General features: G+C 37.5%; 1 protein-coding gene across 35 annotated transcripts in view; it reads left to right on the forward strand.

The window, feature by feature from the left end:
• Positions 1–21,696, forward strand: part of EPB41L2 (erythrocyte membrane protein band 4.1 like 2) — a 235,323-nt gene that overhangs the window by 120,741 nt on the left and 92,886 nt on the right. For all 35 annotated transcript variants that reach the window (XM_021937876.2, XM_021937882.2, XM_021937886.2 and 32 more), the window contains one exon: positions 16,874–16,978. In XM_021937876.2, coding sequence (XP_021793568.1) covers positions 16,874–16,978 — 105 coding nt within the window. The remainder of the gene's footprint in view (positions 1–16,873; positions 16,979–21,696) is intronic.

Genomic DNA, 21,696 nt, shown 5'->3' on the forward strand with positions numbered 1-21,696 from the left:
TCCTTGGTGATTTACCACTTAGTAAGTTTTCACTCTTTTCAGAGGGTGGTAGTAGAACAGGAACTAGATCTTTAAATTATTTTTCTATTTTGGAATGAAAATTACTTCAGGGTCGAATAGGGTTAGAAATGGTGGGTAAAATTATTTTCAGAATAAAATTTGTATTTTAAAATCAATTTGGACACATTTTTGTTACTTTAAAATATGTACTGAAGCTAGTTAGAATGGCGATCATTAAAAAGTCAGGAAACAACAGATGCTGGAGAGGAGTTGGAGAAATAGGAACGCTTTTTACACTGTTGGTGGGAGCATAAATTAGTTCAACCATTGTGGAAGACAGTGTGGCGTTTCCTTAAGGATCTAGAACCAGAAATACCATTTGACCCAGCAATCCCGTTACTGGGTATATACCCAAAGGGTTATAAATCATTCTACAGAAAGACGCATGCACATTTATGTTTACTGCAGCACTATTCACAATAGCAAAGACTTGAAACCAATCTAAATGCCCATCAATGATGGACTGGATAAAGAAAATGTGGCACATAGACACCATGGAATACTATGCAGCCATAAAAAAGGATGAGTTTGTGTCCTTTGCAGGAACATGGATGAAACTGGAAACCATCATTCTCAGCAAAACAGGAACAGAAAACCAGCCACCACATGTTCTCACGCATACGTGGGAGTTGAGCATTGAGAACACATGGGCACAGGGAGGGGAACATCACACACCAGGGCCTGTCAGGGGTTGGAGGCTAGGGGAAGAATAGCATTAGGAGAAATACCTAATGTAGATGACAGGTTGATGGGTGTAGCCAACCACCATGGCACATGTCTACCTATGTAACAAACCTGCACGTTCTGCACATGTATCCCAGAACTTCAAGCATAATTTTAAAAAAATATGTAGGCAGTGAAATTTTAAAAATCTTTGCCAGAGTTCATCAAATGAAGGGATATAATCTAATTGCTCTCTCATGCAACAACATTTATCAGTATCTTTTGTTAAACCCACTGTGTTTAGAATCATTCTGTCATCATCACTGTTTTATTTCTAGTCTTTGATTTCTCTTCTGTTGCCTTCTATTCTTCTGAACAAATTAAAGATGATGTTACTGACATAGTTTTTGTTTTTCAGCTGTCAGGAAATTTTACCAATTATTTGCTTTCCTCTTCCTACCTCCACCTTCCCAGCTTTCAGGCATGATATATGGGGGACAGGGATTTGGGAATACTGTCTCCACCCATGAATGTTGTTTAATTTATCGCACAAAAGCTGGAGTTAGGTTCATTCTTTTCATCCATTGCTCAGCAGAAGCGCATACTCTGTGGCCAAGTGGAAAAGTGGACAGAAGTTATCGTTAGTATTTATAGCACTATAACATAATATGCCAGCATTTGGAGCTTAAAGGGATTAAATGTGGTATAACATAATAAAATATAGTCTATAAAAATCCCTGGATTATTCAGGAAAATAATTTTATGATGCAAGGTAGTTAAATGATTAAAGCACTGATAAATGATCTGTCAGTTTGCTATTTAAATTTTTATTTAATTATGTTCTGCAATGGAGTTATACATTAACTCTGAACTGTGTTAGAAAAATTATGATTAGGAGTATTAATTTATCTTTTATTTTGTTTTGACTCTTGTATTCTGGAGAGTCACCTGAAGACAAAAGCTCCATTCTGTCTAGTAATCAAGCTACATCTCGTAAGTGTACTTCATTTGCAGAATATGCCATTTTAACCTGTTTTGACATTAAGCCTGATTTTGTGCATCAGTCTAGTTATTTGCACGAGGGGAAACTTAATCTGAGTGTTACCACCCTCTACTTGTTGTATTCATTGACATCTCCTTCCAGATTTCTGTCAGCAACAATTTCAAGTGAATCAAATAGGACTGCTCTCATAAGCTATTCTTCTGTAGCACAGAAAGCCTGTATGAATCAAATGTCAAAATTCATTCTAGGCAAATAGTTTACAGAGAATGTGCTAGCCTACAGAAGTTTGCTGCTCATGGTTTTTGAATAAGTTTTCATGGAAATATGGTGCTTAGCAACTTTTATGAAAGATATTTTTAAAAATTTGGTGTTTGCCTCTGGCTAGAAGTTTGATACCAGCCTCTTCATTATCTAACAGTTAGAGTCAGTTCTCCATCTTTTAAAAGAGATTATAATTCTTTACAGACTTAAGCCAAGTCTTGCTGTTTAAGGTGAGTAATAGAAAAAGTTGGACAAAAATCCTGGGTTTTCATTTTTAAAAAATTAATGACAAGGTTGCTAGTCTCCCTTAGTGATGATATATAATTTTTAAGAAAAATGAGAAGTTAAGGAAGTCATATTTTTACACTATTTTACAAATTTCCTCTCAAAATAGTATTTATTTAAATATATCCTGTGAGTTCAGAAATAATTTTTATCCCCAGACATTGATTTGGTTCCTACTTGGGCTGAGAAGATAAAAAGAAAAGTATGAGGTGTTATTTTTCCTTTTAGTTACAAATTTTACTTTCAGAGCTAAGCTTTACATATAAAACAGTAATAGCAGGTGTATATACACACACAGTTATATCCACACACATAAACATATGAGTAAAATTGATAAAGTATTTTTTATAGTAAAGTAATATAATATAGTAAAGTAATATAAAAGCACAGAAGTGCCAAGTTACTATAGACTGGAGTTGGTAGGCATGTCTTCATTGAGCAGAAACTTTTGGATTTCAAAGAATAATACATTTAGGGCTGAGTGCGCTGACACATGCCTGTAATCCCAGCACTTTGGGAGGTCGTGGCGGGCAGATCACACTTGAGGTCAGGAATTTGAGACTAGGCTGGCCAGTGTGATGAAACCTCATCTCTACTAAAAATACAAAAATTAACTGAGCATGGTGAGGGGGGCACCTGTAGTCTCAGCTACTAGGGAGGCTGAGGCACGAGAATTGCTTGAACCCATGAGATAGAGGCTACAGTGAGCCGGGATCATGCCACTGCACTACAGCCTGGGTGACAGAGTGAGACTCCATCTCAAAAAAATATATATATACACACACACATATATTTTTATATATATTTAATTTATATATATATATAAATATATATATATGGAAAACTCAGCTATACTTTACCTGTTACATTTTTCATTTGAAAATTGCTTACATAGTAGAATCTAAGCAAAAATTGGGGGTTACAAGAAAAGGTTTTAATATATCCTTGCATATCAAGGATGACATTAAAAAAAATGTACCATAAACATTTGTTCAGGGAAAACCACCTTCCTGACTTTACAGGGCCAGTGTTGCCATTTTTGATCCGGGCTTTCTTTGGCTTGGCATTAACTAGGAATCTTCCATCTTGCAAAACCAGTGTATTTATTGGGGTTTAAATAAATTAAGCTCTTTGCTTCTGCTAAATCATATGGAGAAGTGGGTTCCCACCCATGGGAAAGAAAGCATAAAATACAAATGCACTGATCCTGCCTGCTGTCCTTTTTCAGTCTGCTTATCCTAATTTTGCTGGTCTCAGGTTCCTTGTGTTGGGGGAAGAATCCATGTGTGCATCTGTACACAGTAACATGCACACTCTGCGTTGTCTTAGAACAAATTCTTTAGGGAGCAGAGCTAAATGTGCATGTTCATTCTACCATCTTTAATTGGAAGTCCACTTTCTACTTCTAAAAGTTAAACAATGAGCATGTTTTATCACATACTAAAATAAAGTGGACTCTTCCCCTGAATATAGCACATGTCAAAGTTACCATTAGGCTGTCTGGGTATCTTCTAAAAAGACTTTTGATTGTGGTAGCTTTAGTAGCATCTGTTTTGACATAGTTCTTTGTTTTCTTGCAGATGCTTCTCAGTAGTTTTCATTTTCTTGCTTTATTATTCCCTGCAGGTGTCTAGATAATCCATTTTATTTTGCATGTGTGTTTAATTGGGGAGTGGGTCCTAGGAGATGAAAGAGGATAGAAATGCTTTTCTCCTTAAAATATGTTATTTGGGGCCAGGCGTGTTGGCTTACACCTGTAATCCCAGCACTTTGGGAGGCTGAGGTGGGCAGGTCACGAGGTCAGGAGTTCGATACCAGCCTGGCCAACATGGAGAAACCACATCTCTACTAAAGATACAAAAAGTTAGCCAGGCGTTGTGGCGCACACCTCTAGTCCCAGTTACTCTGGAGGCTGAGGCAGGAGAATCACTTGAACCCTAGAGGCAAAGCGGCGATCACGCTGTTGAACTCCAGCCTGGGCAACAGAGCGAGACTCAGTCTCAAAAAAAAAAAAAGTTATTTGGGTTTTTGGCAAATAATAGGTGCTATTCATTTGTTATTCACTTGGTTTCGGTCATTATTTATCACATATAGTTTTGTGGCTTTGTTCATTAAATATTTCTGGAGCAAGCAGTAGTGATACCATGAGGAATTTTTAGTCTCCTCTGACCCTTGGTTGGAGCCTGTGCAGTAAAGGGGAAAGGACTCGTTCCTGTGTTCCTGGTTGGATTTCACACTGATTTACTTTTCTATTTCTTGGTGCTTTTCTCCCTTAGACTTTCATGTTACTAGTTCCATAATGACATCCAGGTGTTCCTTTGTAGTATTATAATACAAAAAAAAAAAGTTCTATGCTTCCTGACTACTTTTTCTTCCTCTGGAAACAAAATCCCTACTTTTTCAAATCTAGCAGATAACCTAGAGAGGATCAGCAGTTTGAGTGAATGACTTTAGTGTGTGAATTACCTGTACTGCCTTCTAAGAGATATTTGCATTTTAAAAGAAGATACCTGTTTACTCTAAAGAATCTAGTGGTCGAATTCTAGTGGTAGAATTTCACTATTGAAGCCTAGAGAAGTAAAAAAATAAAGGCAGTTTGGGGTGGGAGGAAGGTCGAGGGCTGGATTTTTGGCATCTTTGGATCAGGTGGTCACACTACCAGTAGTACAGCCTTTTTGAAAGGCACGGTTCAGGGCCATGTTCACCCAAAGCTGCTTAACTTCCCTGCTTCTGAATTCCTAGGTTCTTTCTGATGCCTCACAATTTTCTCCTTACATAGTTGTAGCATTTTTTGTGTATGTGTGTTTTAAATCAAGCGAGACCTTAAAGATTCACCCAGCCAGGTCCCCCTCCTTCCACACTCCAGTGGTGAACAAAGACCTTGTTGTCACTTTGTCTTTTATTTTACTTTGTTAGTCATCCACCAGCAACAAAAAGCTTTTACTTGGAAAAAATGTCAAATTGAATAGAAACACTGTTGCCCCAAGTAGATCAATGTTTAAAAACTGAGATATCTCAAAATGAACTGGATTTTTCCCTAGATTGCCCAGAAGTTGCTTGTCATCAAATTCAAGAATCAGAAATTCAGATGGTGAAGTATTAGGCAATTACTGTTGTTAGGAACTCATCGAGACCTCTCCTTAGTCACATCCTATTTCCCTCTGCTTTACAACCATAATAAAGTAAGCATTTAAGCGATTAAGATTATTCTGCATTGTAACTTGTCTTCTACTTTGGTTAGTTGTTGAAAGAATAAGCACTCCTGGCTAGTAGAGGTAAGAACAGTTTGAGTGGGTCTGGCTTGTGATAAGATGTAGGATCTCTAGTCGTCTTGTGTTTTTTCACCTGATGATTTCTTTCACAAAGGTAGACTCAGATATAGTTGTCATTGAAGATTGTCAGATAAATCTTATTTTATCAGGCTGTGTTAATCTTTTTTTTTTTTTTGAGATGGAGTCTCACTCTGTCACCCAGGCTGGAGGGCAGTGGCACAATCTCTGCTCACTGCAACCTCTGCTGTCTGGGTTCAAGCAGTTCTCCTGCCTCAGCCTCCCAAGTACCTGGGATTACAGGCGCCTGCCACTGCACCTGGCAATTTTTTGTAGTTTTCATAGAGATGGGGTTTCACCATCTTGGCCAGGGTGGTCTTGAACTCCTGACCTCGTGATCCACCCGCTTCAGACTCCCAAAGTGCTGGGATTACAGGCATGAGCCACTGCGCCTGGCCAATCATTTTTTTAAAAAAGAATTTTAAGTGAATAATTGAGCATTTGATTTATTATCCTGGCTTTTCTATCTGGGTCTTTGAAAGGGACAAAAGGAGCACATATACTCCATGGGATGTAGCCTGGCCAGCTTGAAAACTGAAAATTGATGGATTTGGAGTATGCGGGCAGATAGTTGTATGCTGGGACAGGGATTCTCTTTGCTGACTGCCTCATGTTTAAGCTTTTAAAAATTTGTTGGTTAAGCTTTTAAAAAAATTTTAGGGTTTTTAGGGCAATGAAGTTACTCTGTATGATGCTATAATACATCGTGGATACATGTCATTGTACATTTGTCCAAACCTATAGAATGCAGACACTGAGAGTGAACCCTGACATAAACTGTGGACTTAGGGTGATAACGACATGTCGGTGGAGGTTCACCAGTTGTAACAACTGTACCCACTGTGTGGGGGATGTTGCTAATTTTCCCAATGGGGGGGTTATGCATGTGTGAAAGCAGGGGATATAGGGAAAACTTCTGTACTTTATGCTCCATTTTGCTGCAAACCTAAAACTGGTATAAATAAAAAGTTACAGATGCCCAGGATCCTCTTTTGTAGATTCTAATTCAGTGGATCTGATGCCGGCTGGAGCATCTGTGTAGCCAGAGTTAAGAACTGCTTTGAGAGACCTCATGTTAAGACTGTAGGAGGTCTTATTAAGTGTATGTTTGGGTTCATTTACTTCACAGCTGTTTGCTAACTCTAATTGGTAGCTGAATTTGGTTATGATTTGTTTGGAGCAATGCCTAGGACATGGTAAGGGCTTGACAAATATTAACTATAATTTTTATTGTTAAAATCCTGATTATATGTTTTTCTCAGAGTTTGACCAGCTTTCTTAAATTTCTGATGAAAATACTTAAGTTCTATGCCTTGGATACATTCCTAGTATTCTTATATTTTATCACTATGTGGCTTAGAAGGGCCATAATGTAAACGGATGCCACTTATATATTCACAGTGACTTTGTAATTTAAATAACTTGGTTAGACTGAAAAATTAAACCCTATTTAGTACTTTTACAAGTAAGGAAAACCTCACAAGATTTAAAAATAATATATTTTATCTTGTAATTTTGAATAAACCAATCCCTGGTGTCCAAGGACTTATCCTTTTGTTGGAGGGTCAGAAGAGAGACGTTGGCTATAATCAGTTGTGTTACAAAAATGTAGAATGTCAAAGGTGAACTTATTTCCCACTGAAATAAACTCTAAGAGTAGAAATATTTGTTTTTTGCAGTTGAGAAATTGCAAATTTAGCAGGCTAGTTACCAGCTGTTCACTTAGAGCAAGCGAAGATTTAGATCATTCTTCCTTATAAGCTAGAATACTATTCCATTAAACTTTTATTACCAAAGGAAGGCATTTATGGAATGCCTGCAGGGCTGTATTTTATGAATGACTGAGCAACTGACATATACTAGAACCGACAGAAGTGTTTGTTGTTTTGTTTAAGCAAAAAATACATTTTTTATATAAAATTTGTGGATATTTACATGTCATCAAATATGGTTTTCTTAACAAGCTTTAAGATCCATTGCTCGGGGGCTTTTTTGAGGTTTTCTGCATCTTCATTCCAGAGGTTGGCTTTGGGTTAGTTGTGGAGCTAGAACGTAGGTGTGAGGAGTGGGAATTGGTTGCTGGAATAGCCTTCTGCACACCTGTTTGGATATGTGGAGATAGAAACCCTCCAAGTGGGCACACCCTAGTCTACTAGCTCATTCTTGTGTCTTGAAAACTATTGAAAATTTCTGGGCTGCAGGAGATAAAAACTGCAACTGCCTAAGAAATAAATTTGTATGTAGTTATGAATGAGATATTAAAAGGTTAATATTGTTTAAAAACTAGCATTCATTTTCTTTGTTTAAAAAAAGGGGCCATATCATAGACTTCAACTTGTTGACAGTGTGATTTTTTGTGTGTGTTAATAATGTTGGTAGCAGGATTTCAGATTTTTTTGGTGCCATTTTCCACATAGCAGAAAAATGAAATACATTTTCTCATCTTGTCTGAGCTTACCAAGTTGCTTATGAGATTAATTGTATGCTCAGTTAAGAATTCCGAAATATTTCAAAACCCAGCAGACTGGGGTGGAAGAACATTCCATTGAATACTGCTCTTAGACTTGATGGGCTTGGAAACATCGTGCTCATGAAATAAGGATCTTACTTTATAACATTTAAGAAGGGCAAGTACTTCTCTCCTTGAGGAGTCAAAGTGTCTGTGTGATTTTTTTAAAGGTGAACCTCTGTGCTTCTAGCTTTACTAGGATATCCTTTTAAATTATTGCAGGTTACAGTTACTGAAGGTTATCTTTGCAGTCTGTTCTAGTCTAGTGTGTGTTTTCCTAAGTAGCAGCTTTTTAATTTTAATTTTTAGCAACTGAAACTACATTGAATGCATGGTATTTTGTGTCATTCCTGTCAACAGCACTGCAAAATTCCCCCAGTATTCTCTCATAATCCTCTGAATCCTGTGGAATGGAAAAGATGTAGCAATCCTTAATGAACTGTGAGAAGTTTTCCTTTCTCCCTCCCTTCCTTTTTTTTGGTTTAGTCTCTAAGGAAATAGTATACAAGAAAAAATTCTTTATAGTGACTTGTAAGAAACCAATATGTTTAAATAAATCTGATATCTGTCTATCTTGTTTACTTGTATACATATATACAAAGTTTTCCTGATTAATGAAAACTAAGTTTGAAAAAAATTTTTCAGTTACTAAAAAAATAAAAAAAAAAGGGATGGGTGCTGTGGCTCATGCCTGTAATGCCAACACTTTGGGAGACCAAGGTGGGAGATTGCTTGAACCCAGAGGTTTAGAGACCAGCCTGGGTAAGATGATGAAACCCCATCTGCCTCTACCAAAAAATTTTTAAAATTAGCCAGGCATGGCGGCATGCACCTGCAGTCTCAGAAACTCGGGAGGCTGAGGCAGGAAGGTCATTTGAGCCTAGAAGTTTGAGGCTGTAGTGAGCCAGGATTGTGCCACTTCACTCCAGCTTCAGCAACAGAGCAAGATCCCATCTCTTAGAAGAGAAAAAAAAAAAAAAATGTAAATGTATTTGTCTTCTATATTTATGTATCTACATGCATATGTTTGTATATTATATATAATATGTATCTTTTTTAAGTGTTTGGGAAAAACATTTTCAAATTTAATTCTTATTAATGATCAGGGAAACTTACTCTTAAGAATCTTCCTTTACTATATAAATGTCTCATTTACTACTGGAATTATGTTTTTAACACACACACAAAATTGACCAGGGTTTCTTTTTCCTGGGGTTTGAATGAAGTTTGGGAAAGAGATATGTTGACAGCTCCCTTAGATTGGTAAGAAAATAATTATCTGATAAATCACAGCCTTGGATAATTTGAGACACTCTATTCTTCCCTAAGGTTTTATAGGATTCCCATCCTCCTTCCCCAACAATGTATCAGTTGTTGTGTTTGCTCTGTGCATACCTTTCTTTCCTTGGCCTTTTATATTTGCATAGTGTAGTTTGGAGCTAGTGCAAAATACATAGCTTCAGGGCTGTAATGTATAGATTGCATTGTGCGCTTCCCATCATCGTCTCCTCAGCACACAATAACTGCAGTGTGGAGGGCCCTACACAGAGACAGTGATGGTGTTTATAAAACGCCAGTGGTGTGTGGCGTTCACTACAATCTGCCGGGTAAGCAGTTGCACAAATTCCTCTAAGTTGAGAGGCCTCCAGAAATGTCATGTTTTGGCCTCAGTGTTGAATGCCACAAATAACAGCACAGGCATGGGGGACTTTGCTCAGCCTCTCAGATTCCAGCCTACCTTCCTTTGGCTGCATCTACAGTAGATTTCATTGCCTCTTTCTTTTTAAATGAAAGTTCCCAAAAGCTAGCATTCTAATTTTTGAATAACGTATTTTGAGCCCATCTAAATTGTCTTGTTTTTGTCTATTTTCTTTGGGTATCTATAATACAGTATGTAGGTTTTTAAAAAAACTAAAATTCTGATACCTGGAAAGTAGACCAAAGAGCTTTTTTTGTTTGTTTTTTTGAAGTTTTCAACCCATTAACTTTATATTGCTAGTGAGTGGTATAAGTAGGGTTAGGGAGAGGCAGACAGAGGAAAAACAGATAGCTAAGCTTGTTGGTATTTAATATAGAAAGTTATATTCAAAATATTTCTTTTTGAAGTATATTTGGCAAGTTTTATTAACAGTTGCATGGTTTTTATTGTTTAATAAACTTGATGTCATATTATCAGAATAGAGATTGACACAGCTTGTACTTTATGAAGATTCTACTGTGAGAACAGAAACACAGCGAAGGCATGCTTTAGATAGCAAGAAGAAATGACAGCGAAAGTGATGTCTTAGTGAAGGAATGTGCAAGACTAGGAAACCCCCTGTCCCTTCTGCATAAAGATGAGGTATGGCCTACTCTTGAGAGGAAGGGGCAGATTGGCTTTTTTGCTCATGTCATTCCTCTAGTTCCCAAAACGTATTTGGAAATGCCCCAGTTTACTAAGGAAGAGTATAAGCACAATGTAGAATTGTGAAAATGAAGTGTTGGTCTACGCTGGTCTTCTCCCAGAAACTAGTTAGCAGCGTGTGTTTGGTTTAAGTCCTTGAACATTACGGGTTGGTAGTCCATGAGCTAGATAAGGAAGATTGTGTAAGAAACCAGAAGGCCTGAATTCTAGACTCAACCCTGCCAACTTTTTGACTGGGCTTATGGCATTGAACCATTCCACCAGCAGATATCTTTTGGCCTGTTAGTCAGGTAATTACTCAGTAGGAGGCATTGAAGTAAGATGTCCTCTTTCTTCAAGAACTCAATGTCTGAAAGTAATAAGTATCAGAAGGAGTACAGTGGAAGAATAAGTGCCATAGATGTGAAATAATGCTCTTGAAGGAGAATGATGCAATATTGGGAGATTGGAACAGGCTTCATAGGGAAGGATAATTTAGAGATTTGTATACAAGTAGAAGTAGTTTTGACATTTGTAAATAAATCAAGGGAAAAAATTAGAATATGTCTTGATAAGTCAGTAAGTGGTTCTCTTTATCTGGGGCAATACCTCAAAATTGCTGTGACAACTAAAGAAGCAACTATGTGTACTGGTATCTTAGGTGCAAGTTATGAAGCAAAATTATGTGTATTGCTTGGTTAACAAATGTATATTTGTAGTCCTTTTATACAGTAGAATTCAAGTTATTGTTTATTTAAAAAAAAAAAAAAAAAAATGTTAATGGGAGAAAATTACTTTCCTGGATAGAAGTGTGGAATATTAGTGTATATTAATAGCACACATAATAATTTAATTATTTTAACTGAAATTCAGAAAATCAGACTGAAAAATTAGATAAACTCTCTATAACCTTATTTTTCTTATTTGTGAAATAAGGAAGTTTGCTTAAATAATGGAAAACTTTAAAATCATATTTAAAATCAATTATTATTTTAGAGCAGCTCAAAAAGGTCTTGTAATTTCAGCTGGCTTTAATGAATCCATGTAATAAGCCAAACATTTTATTGATCACTTTAAACATACTTCATTTAATTCTCTCATCACCATTATAAGGTGGGTACTTTTACAGAGAGGAAACTGAGGCACAGAGAAGTTACGTAACTTGCCGTAGTTACAGAGCTGTTAAGAGTAAGGCTGGGGGTCAAGCTCAGGACACTGTGATTATACTGCAGTACTTTTCTTCCATATTGTTAAGAATTGGTGATTCTCAAGAAAGATGGAACATACCAGAATCTGGGGGGGGAAGGAAGAACTATTTTGAGGAACAATTTCAACTTACATGCCCCCGTACATTTTTATATGCTACCATTATGCATTGTACCTTGGTTCTTCACCCCCACCCCAAAGGGAATTACTATTTATGGAGTGTGTTGTGAACAATGTCAAGACAAAGTTGTGAGCCACTAACTAGATGATGTTGCTGTCTGAGCCGATCCAATCGAGTTTGATTGCACATTAGTGCTATAAATGTTGTAACTTGGAACATTCATATGTAGCATTTAATGTGTGTCACCTGATAATCTGATGCTTTTTAGAATATAAGAAGAAATATGCTACTTATTTTGTTTGCGTTTTTGAATAAGCCTTCAAAGCACATCTGTTTTAGGTTTCTTAGAAGTGACTTTTCTGTGTTTTTTTGTTACAATTTTCCTTCTCAGTCCTTCTTTTTATTCCCTAGTTTATGTTTCATTCCCTCTTGTCTTGATGACTTTATTATAGCTATTTAAAAAAATGCATGTTAGAACCATTTATGTGTTGACTATAAATAATAAATTAGTAGAATAAAATCATTGTGGATTAATAAATTTTATTAATTTTGCTAGGGATTCATTGAGCTTTCTTAATTTGAAGTTTTCTAGCATTGTTTCTTTTAATATTGCCTTTCCCTTATTCTCTCTCGTCTCCATCTAGGATTCTGATGAGATATTTGTAGACCCCTCATTCTGTTCTCCATGTCTGTGAAGTTCTTTCATATTGTCCTTCCCTTTGTCTTTTTCAGCCACATTCTGGACAGTTTTTTTCAGATCTGTCTTCCAGTTCACTGGTTTTCTCTTCAGCTTTGTCATATCCTGTCCATTTGGATTGTAATTTAGTTACATATCGTTTTCATTTCTAGGTGTTTTATTTGATTATTTTCAAAAACTGCTTTTCCATAGTCACTTTTTCCTTAGTCATATTTTAAAATATTTCTTATAAACACATAAAACATATATTTTGTGTTTTGTACCTGATAATTCTATTATGTGCAGTCTCTGAAAATCTGATTCTGATACTGTCTCTCAATAATGGTGTCTGGTTTCCTTGTGGTTTTGTGATTCTTAATGTATGTTTTTTGAGATTTTTGTTTATGAGAATTTCTTGCTTCTCCCAGGCAGCTGGGCACATCTAATCTTGGACCAGTTTAAACTGGATTCTCTTTTGGCATTTTTGAATCAAACAGATATGAGTACCAGTGTCTACATCTGTGTTAGAGTCAGATGGTGGTACAGGTTGAGTATCTTTTATCTGAAATGCTTGGGACCAGAAATGTTTTGTATTTCAAGTTTTTTTCAGATTTTGTAATACTCGAACACTCCAAATCAAGAAATTGGAAATCTGAAACGCTCCAATGAGCATTTTCTTTGAGCATAATGCTGGCATTGAAAAAATTTCGGATTTTGGAGTATTTCGTATTTTTGGTTTTTGGATTTGGGATGCTCAACCTGTAATTCTTTCCTACCTCATTTCTTGAGGTGTGGTCATTAAAACAGTAATTCTGTGGTAGAATACATTAGTAAATGTATTAAAAAATAGTGGGCTCTTTTGCTAAATAGTTTCGGGAAACATCAGGTTTCCCAAGTGAAAGAAATAATGGGAAACAGGGTTTTTGCATTGCAGAACTCCTCAGGGTGTCTGTTATACAAATAGGTGTTTTGATGCTCAGTAATCGTATGCAACAAGCAGATTTTTTCTTGTCCCACTCTGCTGCTCTTTTTGGGAATGAGGGGTGTATATAACTCATGGGACAAGTGGGACCAGTGGAAAATAACTTTGGCAAATATAGGTTGGCCTCCTGATACTCTTGGCTTCTGCTAATTGCCCTTCTCGCTGTCTTTCCTGCTGTGTTTACACCACTTTATGACCCTGTGTGTGTGTGTGTGTGTGTGTGTGTGTGTGTCTTATATTTAATCTGCCTGAGGGAAGTCATGATTGTATCTGCTATTCCTTATCCCCGGAGCAAAACATTGTCATTGTGCAGAGCTCTCGTATCAGGCTATCTCGTAGGCCACTGGTCACTTTTCTTTGAGCCAGTTTGGCCAAGTACCTAATTATGTCCAAATTGGTAGATACATAATGCTTAATTTTTTTCTTCCCGTTCATTCTGTTTCTCTGCCAGTTGCATATAAATTTCCTAAGACCATGTTTGTCGTGCTCATCATTGATTCCCCGGTATCTTAACATAGGAACTGACACATATGGGTCAATATAGATTGAGTGTTAGCTTGGCAAGCCCTCACAGTCATCTGAGAGTCAGACAGGGTAACCAGCAGTCATATCGCATGGCTTGTTTATTCTAGATGGCTTCCTTTTTTTCATTTTACTGTATCCTCCAGTATCTTTTGAACAGAAATTGACTCAGTCTCTGTAAACATCCAAAGTAAAAAGTAAGCTCTATAAACATACATCCAAAGTAAAAAGTAAGTTATTTTGAATATCTGTTTTCTCTACCTCAAAAAATCATTTCCTCCTCGAAGATTCACTTCGAATATCATATTCTTGGTGAAGCTGTGATTTCTGTTAGTCACATTTACTGATTTCATTCCTGGTGTTCCAATTGCACTTTGTACATCGCTCTCTCAACATGTGCTTCATGGTGTTGTTGCATTTTTGCTTTTTCTTCCAGATTTTGAGTTCATTGAGGGTGGAGAGGCAGATGGAAGCTTAAGTAACGTGTATGTGCAGTCAGGATCTCATGAAGCATTGAGAATATCTGTTTCCTGGAGACAGAAGGAAAGAATAGTAGAGAAGCAGGCTTAGCATCCAAAAACATTTTGGTGTTTGTTAGATGTGGACTAGTGAAGAAATAGTTGACAGTAGAGTACTGCTATGGTTGGTTGAGGCGTATTCCATCTCACTGGGTTAATTTTATTCTCATGTGAGCTCTGGGGTAGTTATTATCCTCATTTTACAGACAAAGAGACTAAGTGGTTTTCTATTGTCACGCTGGTTCAGTAATAGTAAATGCTTACAAAATGTTGAATGATAGAGGAACTAGGTCCGATAGAGGAACTGGTCCAGCCATCATGCTGATACCTCACGTACTGCATACCAACACCAAATTGTAGTGGTGAGCTGTGTGGGTGTTTTTTCCTCTTATTCTTGTAGGGAAATTCTGTGCATGAGGGCATGTTCCTGTTTTTGAAATGGAAACCAATGAGAACGTGTGAATTATTATTAAGAATTGACTTAAAGCTAGTGTTGGAATTGCAATGTGTTTTCTCCTTGAACCGAGGTGTATCGTTGTAGACATCAGTTGTCTTAAATACCCTTTTTACCCTAATTTCACATAACATGATAACCAACTGTTATGTACTGAAACTCTTTTAGTACTCACCACACCTCCTGTAGTATCTGCTACCTGTTATCCCCATTTCACAGATGTGCAGATTAAGGTAAGCAGACATTAAGTGTCTTGCCATGGGTCACATAGCTTGTAGGTAGTGAAAGTGTATTTAGAACTTTGGTGTTTGACATACAGAGCTCAATACTCTTGTTCTCTACACTGTATTTGTATATACTTTTAATATATAGACAAACAAGCACATATCCATCTTAAAAATGCTCAGTAATTTAATTGACTATTAAATCCTGATTGTGAACCTATAATATGTATATGGCACATTGCTTTATTTTTAAATTTTTTATTATTTATGTATTTATTTATTGAGACAGGGTCTCACTGTCACCAAGCCTGGATTGCAGTGGCGTGAACACAGCTCACTGCAGCCTCAGCCTCCCAGGCTTAAGCAATCCTTCCACCCTAGCCTCCTGAGTAGCTGAGACTACAGGCACACGCCACCACACCTGGCTAATGTTTGTATTTTTTGTAGAGATGAAGTTTCACCATGTTGCCCAGGCTGATCTCAAACTCCTGAGCTCAAGGAATATGCCTGCCTCAGCCTCCCAAAGTGCTGGGATTACAGGCGTGAGCTACCACGCCTGGCCTTACACTGCTTATTATGTTGAAATAATGTAATCTGTGTGGCATTCTCCTTCTTCCCTTTACAATTTGATGCAATTCTATTCTTTTCAGAAATGTCACCATAAGAGGCTTAATAACAAAAGTACCAGATTCTCCTCCTCAAGATATATATGTGGGGAACATTAATTTTCACACACTGGGTGAACTAGTACACATTTTGATAGTGAGAGGGCATTTGTTTTGAGGATGGAAAAGTCTGATGGCTTTTTCTTTTTCACTAGCAGTCCATTGGTGGCTTTTATCAGTGCATCTGGGGAGGAGGTGTGTGTCTGACCTGACCTCGCAGTTGGGTTGTTCCAGGGGTGTGCATCTTAATTGGAAATGAGTCACCACTCTGCTTATGTTTTGCCATTGATTAGACAATGAGCTTTTCTTCTATGCCTGTCAAAGGCTCTTACATCTCTGTTCACAGCAGCTTCTTAAATTAAAATATATGTGTGTATATATATATATTCGAGGTAAAAATATGTTAAGTCCTTAGAGGCAGTTGATTTCTTGTCCCACTTCCATCATCTTGTATTTTTAGAATTTATCCTAAGGAGCGAACACCATCTCGTTCTCTAGGAAATTGTAAATAGGAGCATAGCTCGTACAGAAAAAGTAATTCTATTCCACACATATCATGGAACAAAAACTCAAACATTAAACCGAAGTGCTGATAGGATAAATTATGTTAGGATCTGCTGAATAATAGGGCTAAATGATTTTCCTGGGGAGTAGTATACTTTATAGATATGAGCCACCTTGAGGAATTGATGGAAGCAGTTTGAACATTTTTAAAATAAGAAAATGAACAGCTAACATTTTGCGTTTTTAGTCCTTTTTATATCCATATCGGGTAGCAGTAAAGCAGACGGTGCTTGCTTATGCTTTTGTTTCACATTTTATGCTTTGTCTATGTGTGCAGGGTGGGAGGGGTGAAGTTAAAAAATTAATCATTTTTATATTGTTAAAAAATGAGAAAACAAATATTTCATGTTAATTTATAATAAATCATGTATCTGATATGATGTCTTACATTTATAGCAGTCTTGGAATCTTTAGTACTTGAAAAGTAAAGTTGTTATTTTTTCTCCAGAAACGTGCTAAGGGACAAGTGTTATTTGACAAAGTGTGTGAACACCTCAATCTCTTGGAGAAGGACTACTTTGGACTTTTGTTCCAGGAAAGCCCTGAGCAGAAAGTAAGTGATTTCAAATTTATTTGTCTCTTTTTAGAACATAATGTATTTTTTTATTAACCAGTTTATCTCAGTTTAAAATTTAGCTTTAAGATAACTTAGGTGTTTATTATGACTTCACTGTGAAATTTGGTAAAAACTGAAAAACTATCTTGTGTAGAGAGAAACCACCTGTAGCTTTTTGGTGTGTGTGTATTTGTGCATGTGCGTGCACGTGTGTATGTGCTTTGCACTGCCATCATGCGCAGACAGAATAGAATGTCATCAGTGGAAAATTGATGTTCTGGCATAAAGAGAACACAGACTAAATGGTATTAATCACTTTTGGTTCTCAATCACTCAATCTCGCCTTTTGGTACTAAGTAAAGAAGCTGGCCACAGCAGCTCATATTGTGCAGTCACCTGTATGCTAGATATTAAAGCATACCCAAAAGACAGGGAAGGCAGCGCATTGGAACGATTCTGTCTGAGGATACCAAGAACACTTGGTCACAGTGAAAGGGATTACTCTCCGTGATCTAACATTCAGATCACAGTCAGGAGAACAGAGCAATCAATAGAAGAACAGAAGTGTGAATTTTATTTGCCTACATTGCTATCATTGTTAGTATTTACATGTCCTACTAATGAAATATAGGATAGTAAGAGTGATAATTATATATACTTTAAGTTTTCTCAACTTGCTTAGCTTTAAGTACTTGGTATCTAATTTGTGGTTTAATTCCATGTTTAGACTAAAGACAATTAAATTGCATGCGTGCCTGCTGAATAGTACATGAGTATTCTTAATAGAACTCTGTTTAGAGTACTGTTCTCAGACATAATAGCACATTTGACTAAATAAATTAGGTTTTTTAGACTATAAATTATAAGGTGGTCTTGATAATGTTTCCTAAAAGCTGCAAAAGAGAAAGTGGTGGGAATTTGGCTAGGATTACCTACTTTTTTTGAGATTACATACTGGTAGATTCATAGGAGCATGTAATATAATCTTTGTAAAGTAGAGGGACAATTGAGTATGTTGTACAATATGTGGAATCACATGTTCTATTAGTAGGCATAGGATATACTACGTTAAGAAATCTGGGCTGAGCGTGGTGGCTTATGCCTATAATCCCAGCACTTTGGGAGGCCGAGGCCGGAGGATCACTTGAGGCCAGGAGTTCAAGACCAGCCTGGCTAACATGGTGAAACCCAGTCTCTACTAAAAATACAAAAATTAGCTGGGCATGGTGGTGGCCGCTTGTAATCCCAGGTACTCGGGAGGCTGAGGCAGGAGAATCGCTTGAACCCAGGAGGCAGAGGTTGCAGTGAGCCAAGATCACGCCACTGCACTCCAGCCTGGGCGACACAGTGAGACTCCGTCTCAAAAGAAGAAAAGGAAAAGAAAAGAAACCTGATATTTTTGAAATACTAGTTTTGCATAAGAAAGAGTAGTATTTAGATAGTAGGATATACTATTTTTTTTATTTTGACAACTCTCAATTTATGTGTCTACTTCGTAGCTTTCACTGAGTCTCAGACTCATCTACTTAACTGCCTGCTGGATGTGGGAGTTGGCAATTCCCTCTGTCTGTCATGTATACATTTAGTACACACCTTGTTTGTTACTCTTTCTCCCCATTCTATGAATTCCTCGAGGGTAGATGCCATGCCTTACTTATCTGTATAGCCTCTGTATATGTAGACGTTAGCTGCTATCTATTACCTGTGTGTCATATCACACCTATAAGGATGTCCGCTCTCATGAAAATAGAAAATAGCAAGTGTTGGCAAGGATGTGGAGAGACTGGAGATGCTGTGTGCTATGGTTAGGAAGGTAAACTGATACAACCACTCTGGAAAACAGTGTGGAAGTTCCACAGAAAATTAAAAATAGAACTACTGGCTGGGCACGATGGCTCACACCTGTAATCCCCGCACTTTGGGAGACTGAGGCGGACAGATCACGAGGTCAGGAGTTCGAGATCAGCCTGGCCAACAAGGTGAAACCCCGTCTCTACTATTAAAAATACAAAAATTAGTTGGGCATGGTGGCACGCGCCTGTAGTCCCAGCTACTTGGGTTGCTGAGGCAGGAGAATCACTTGAACCCAGGAGGTGGAGGTTGCAGTGAGCTGAAATCGCGGCAGTGCACTCCAGTCTGGGCAACAAGAGCGAAACTCCATCTCTAAAAAAAAAAAGAACTACTACATGATCTAACAATCCCACTTCTGAGTATATATACAAAATAATTGAAAGCAAGATCTTGAAGAGATGTTTGTTTACCCATGTTTATTGCAGCATTATTCATAATAGCCAAGAGATGGAAGCAACATTAATGGGTGAATAAAGAAAATGTGGTGTATACATACAATGGAATATGTATGTACATATCAATACATACTCAGCCCTAAGAAAGAAGGAAATCCTGTCACATGTTATATCATGGATTAACCTAGAGGACACCATGTTAAGTGAATTAAGGAAGTCACTAAAAGACAAGCACTATAGCATTCCACTTATATGAGGTATCCAAAGTAGTCAGACTCATAGAAACAGAGAGTAGAATGGTGGTTGCTAGGGGCTGGGGGAAGGGGAGTTGGGGAATTGTTTAATGGGTAGAGTTTCAGTTTTGCAAGATGTAAAAGTTCTAGAGATCTATTGAACAATGAGAATATGGTTTACACTACTCAACTGTACATTAATAAATGGTTAAAATGGCAAGTTTTGTGTTATGTGTTTTTTACTACAATTAAAAATAATCCCACTACTTGTGTATAAACCAGCGTGCTCACTGCTGAGGCTCTAACTGTAAACAGTGAGAACCTAGACCCTGCCCTCAGAGGTGTCCCTGCTTATGTTTTAGTTGAAGAGGCAGAGTGGAAAAGCTAATTCTGCAGTTAGTGAATGTTGATTACTACTCTGCAGGAGAAAGTCAGGGTGCTAACAGGAAGACTCTGCTTAAGCAGAAACCTCATGTGTGAGTGGACTTTGGCTGGGCGATGGGATATGGGAAGCACATACACGAGGCCCTGAGACTGGAGCAGCTGTCTGGTTAAAAACTGGAAAGAAGCCTGGCGTGGGTTAGTAAGGGGAGAGTGAGATTAGGCTAGGGGAAAGGCTGGGTATTAATGAGGCTCAGATCATGCAGGGCCCATTAAGGCTATATGTTAAGGTTTGGGACATTTCCTTTTTGCTAAGAAAAATGGCAAACTGTTGATAGGCTGAAGCAAGGATGTGAGACGACCAGTTTTGTCTTTAGAAAGGTCACTTTGGTTGATGGTTGCAATGGGATGAGAGGGGACTTGAGTAGGGCTGTGCACCCAAAGCACAGAAGTAGCCTTGAGTAAGGTTGTGGCAGTGGAAATCGAAAAGCGAATGATTGAAGAGAGAGTGAGGAAGGAGGCAGACTCAATCTGATGAATAATTGGACATGAAGAATGACAGATATCAAGAATTAAGGCCTGGGTTTCAGGATGGTTGGAGCTGTTCAGTAAGAAGGGAAGGAGGACTCGATTGGGGGTTGGTAGGGGATATCATGAGTGTAGTTTCTGACATATTGAGTTTTAGGTTCAATTACTTATGGAGAGAACAAGTAAATAAATGAATTTAGTTTTGGATGTGTCTTAAAGAATGGCAGCTTGCATGGAACAAATACTCCACTCTAGGTATAATCTGTCTTAGCAGTGCAGGGTGCGTGGGGTAGTTTCATTTTTCTGATGTGAATATCTTATTAGTGTGGGGGCTTGTAACCAGAAGTACTTCTTTGTAACTTACCTGTTTTTAAAAAAATCAGAGGTGGCTTTTACCATGCAAATATTCCAAATAAAACAGAAATGGCTGTTAACAGCTAATCATTCTGGTATTCTCACTAGGCAGCAGGCACCTTACCTGTGTTATCTTATATAGTTCTCAGAATGACCCTAAGAGGTAGGTGTTGTTAACTACACTTTATAGATGCAGAAATTTGAGGCACAGAGGAAGTTTAAAAAGTCAGCCAAGGTCACCTAGCCAATAAATGTTGGTGATAAGATTCAAATTCAGGCAAAAAACTCAGAAGAAAAAGATACATTTTAGATTTTAAGGAAAATGTCAACAGTTGTAAACCTTCTGTCAGTCAAGGTAAAAATGGGCACAATTTTTCATAGCTATCATAACTGGAAAGTAGAAGAATACCATCTTGCCTCAGAGGAATTTTTCATGTTCTGAAATCCTGAAAGCTACCTTGCAAGACTTTACACATAGGATGTTGAAGGACATTGTGAGCTGAGTTCCTGGGATGAGTTTCACAGTTGATGTTTCTATTATATTGTCAACAAATTTAAGGGCATGAGCTAACTTATTGATGGTGATTCTGTGATGGTCCATGCCAGTGCTGCTCAAAAGAGACTTCTTCCTTTGTGGTAGAATCACCTGGAAGACAGATTTTCAATTAGGAATCTTATTTATCTCTCTTCTTCCTCCATTGTTCGTAAACACACATGTGTGCATTCACGCACATGCACACACACATAGAAATGCACGTTCATTGGGTATGTCTTGATTCCTCCCTTCCCAGTTAAAAAATAGTGCCATTACTATTTAATTTACATATAGGATGTTGAAGGATGTTATGGGCTGTGCTACCAGCAGGGATATGTCCTATTTCTAAGATAATTTGGGCCAGAAAACAGATTAACCTTTGGTCAGGCTAATATTTTCAAGTATATAGCTTTCCAGTAATCTAATTCAATTCAGTGA

The sequence above is a fragment of the Papio anubis genome, chromosome 6, assembly GCF_008728515.1.
Source record: "Papio anubis isolate 15944 chromosome 6, Panubis1.0, whole genome shotgun sequence".
Classification (NCBI taxonomy): Eukaryota; Metazoa; Chordata; class Mammalia; order Primates; family Cercopithecidae; genus Papio; species Papio anubis.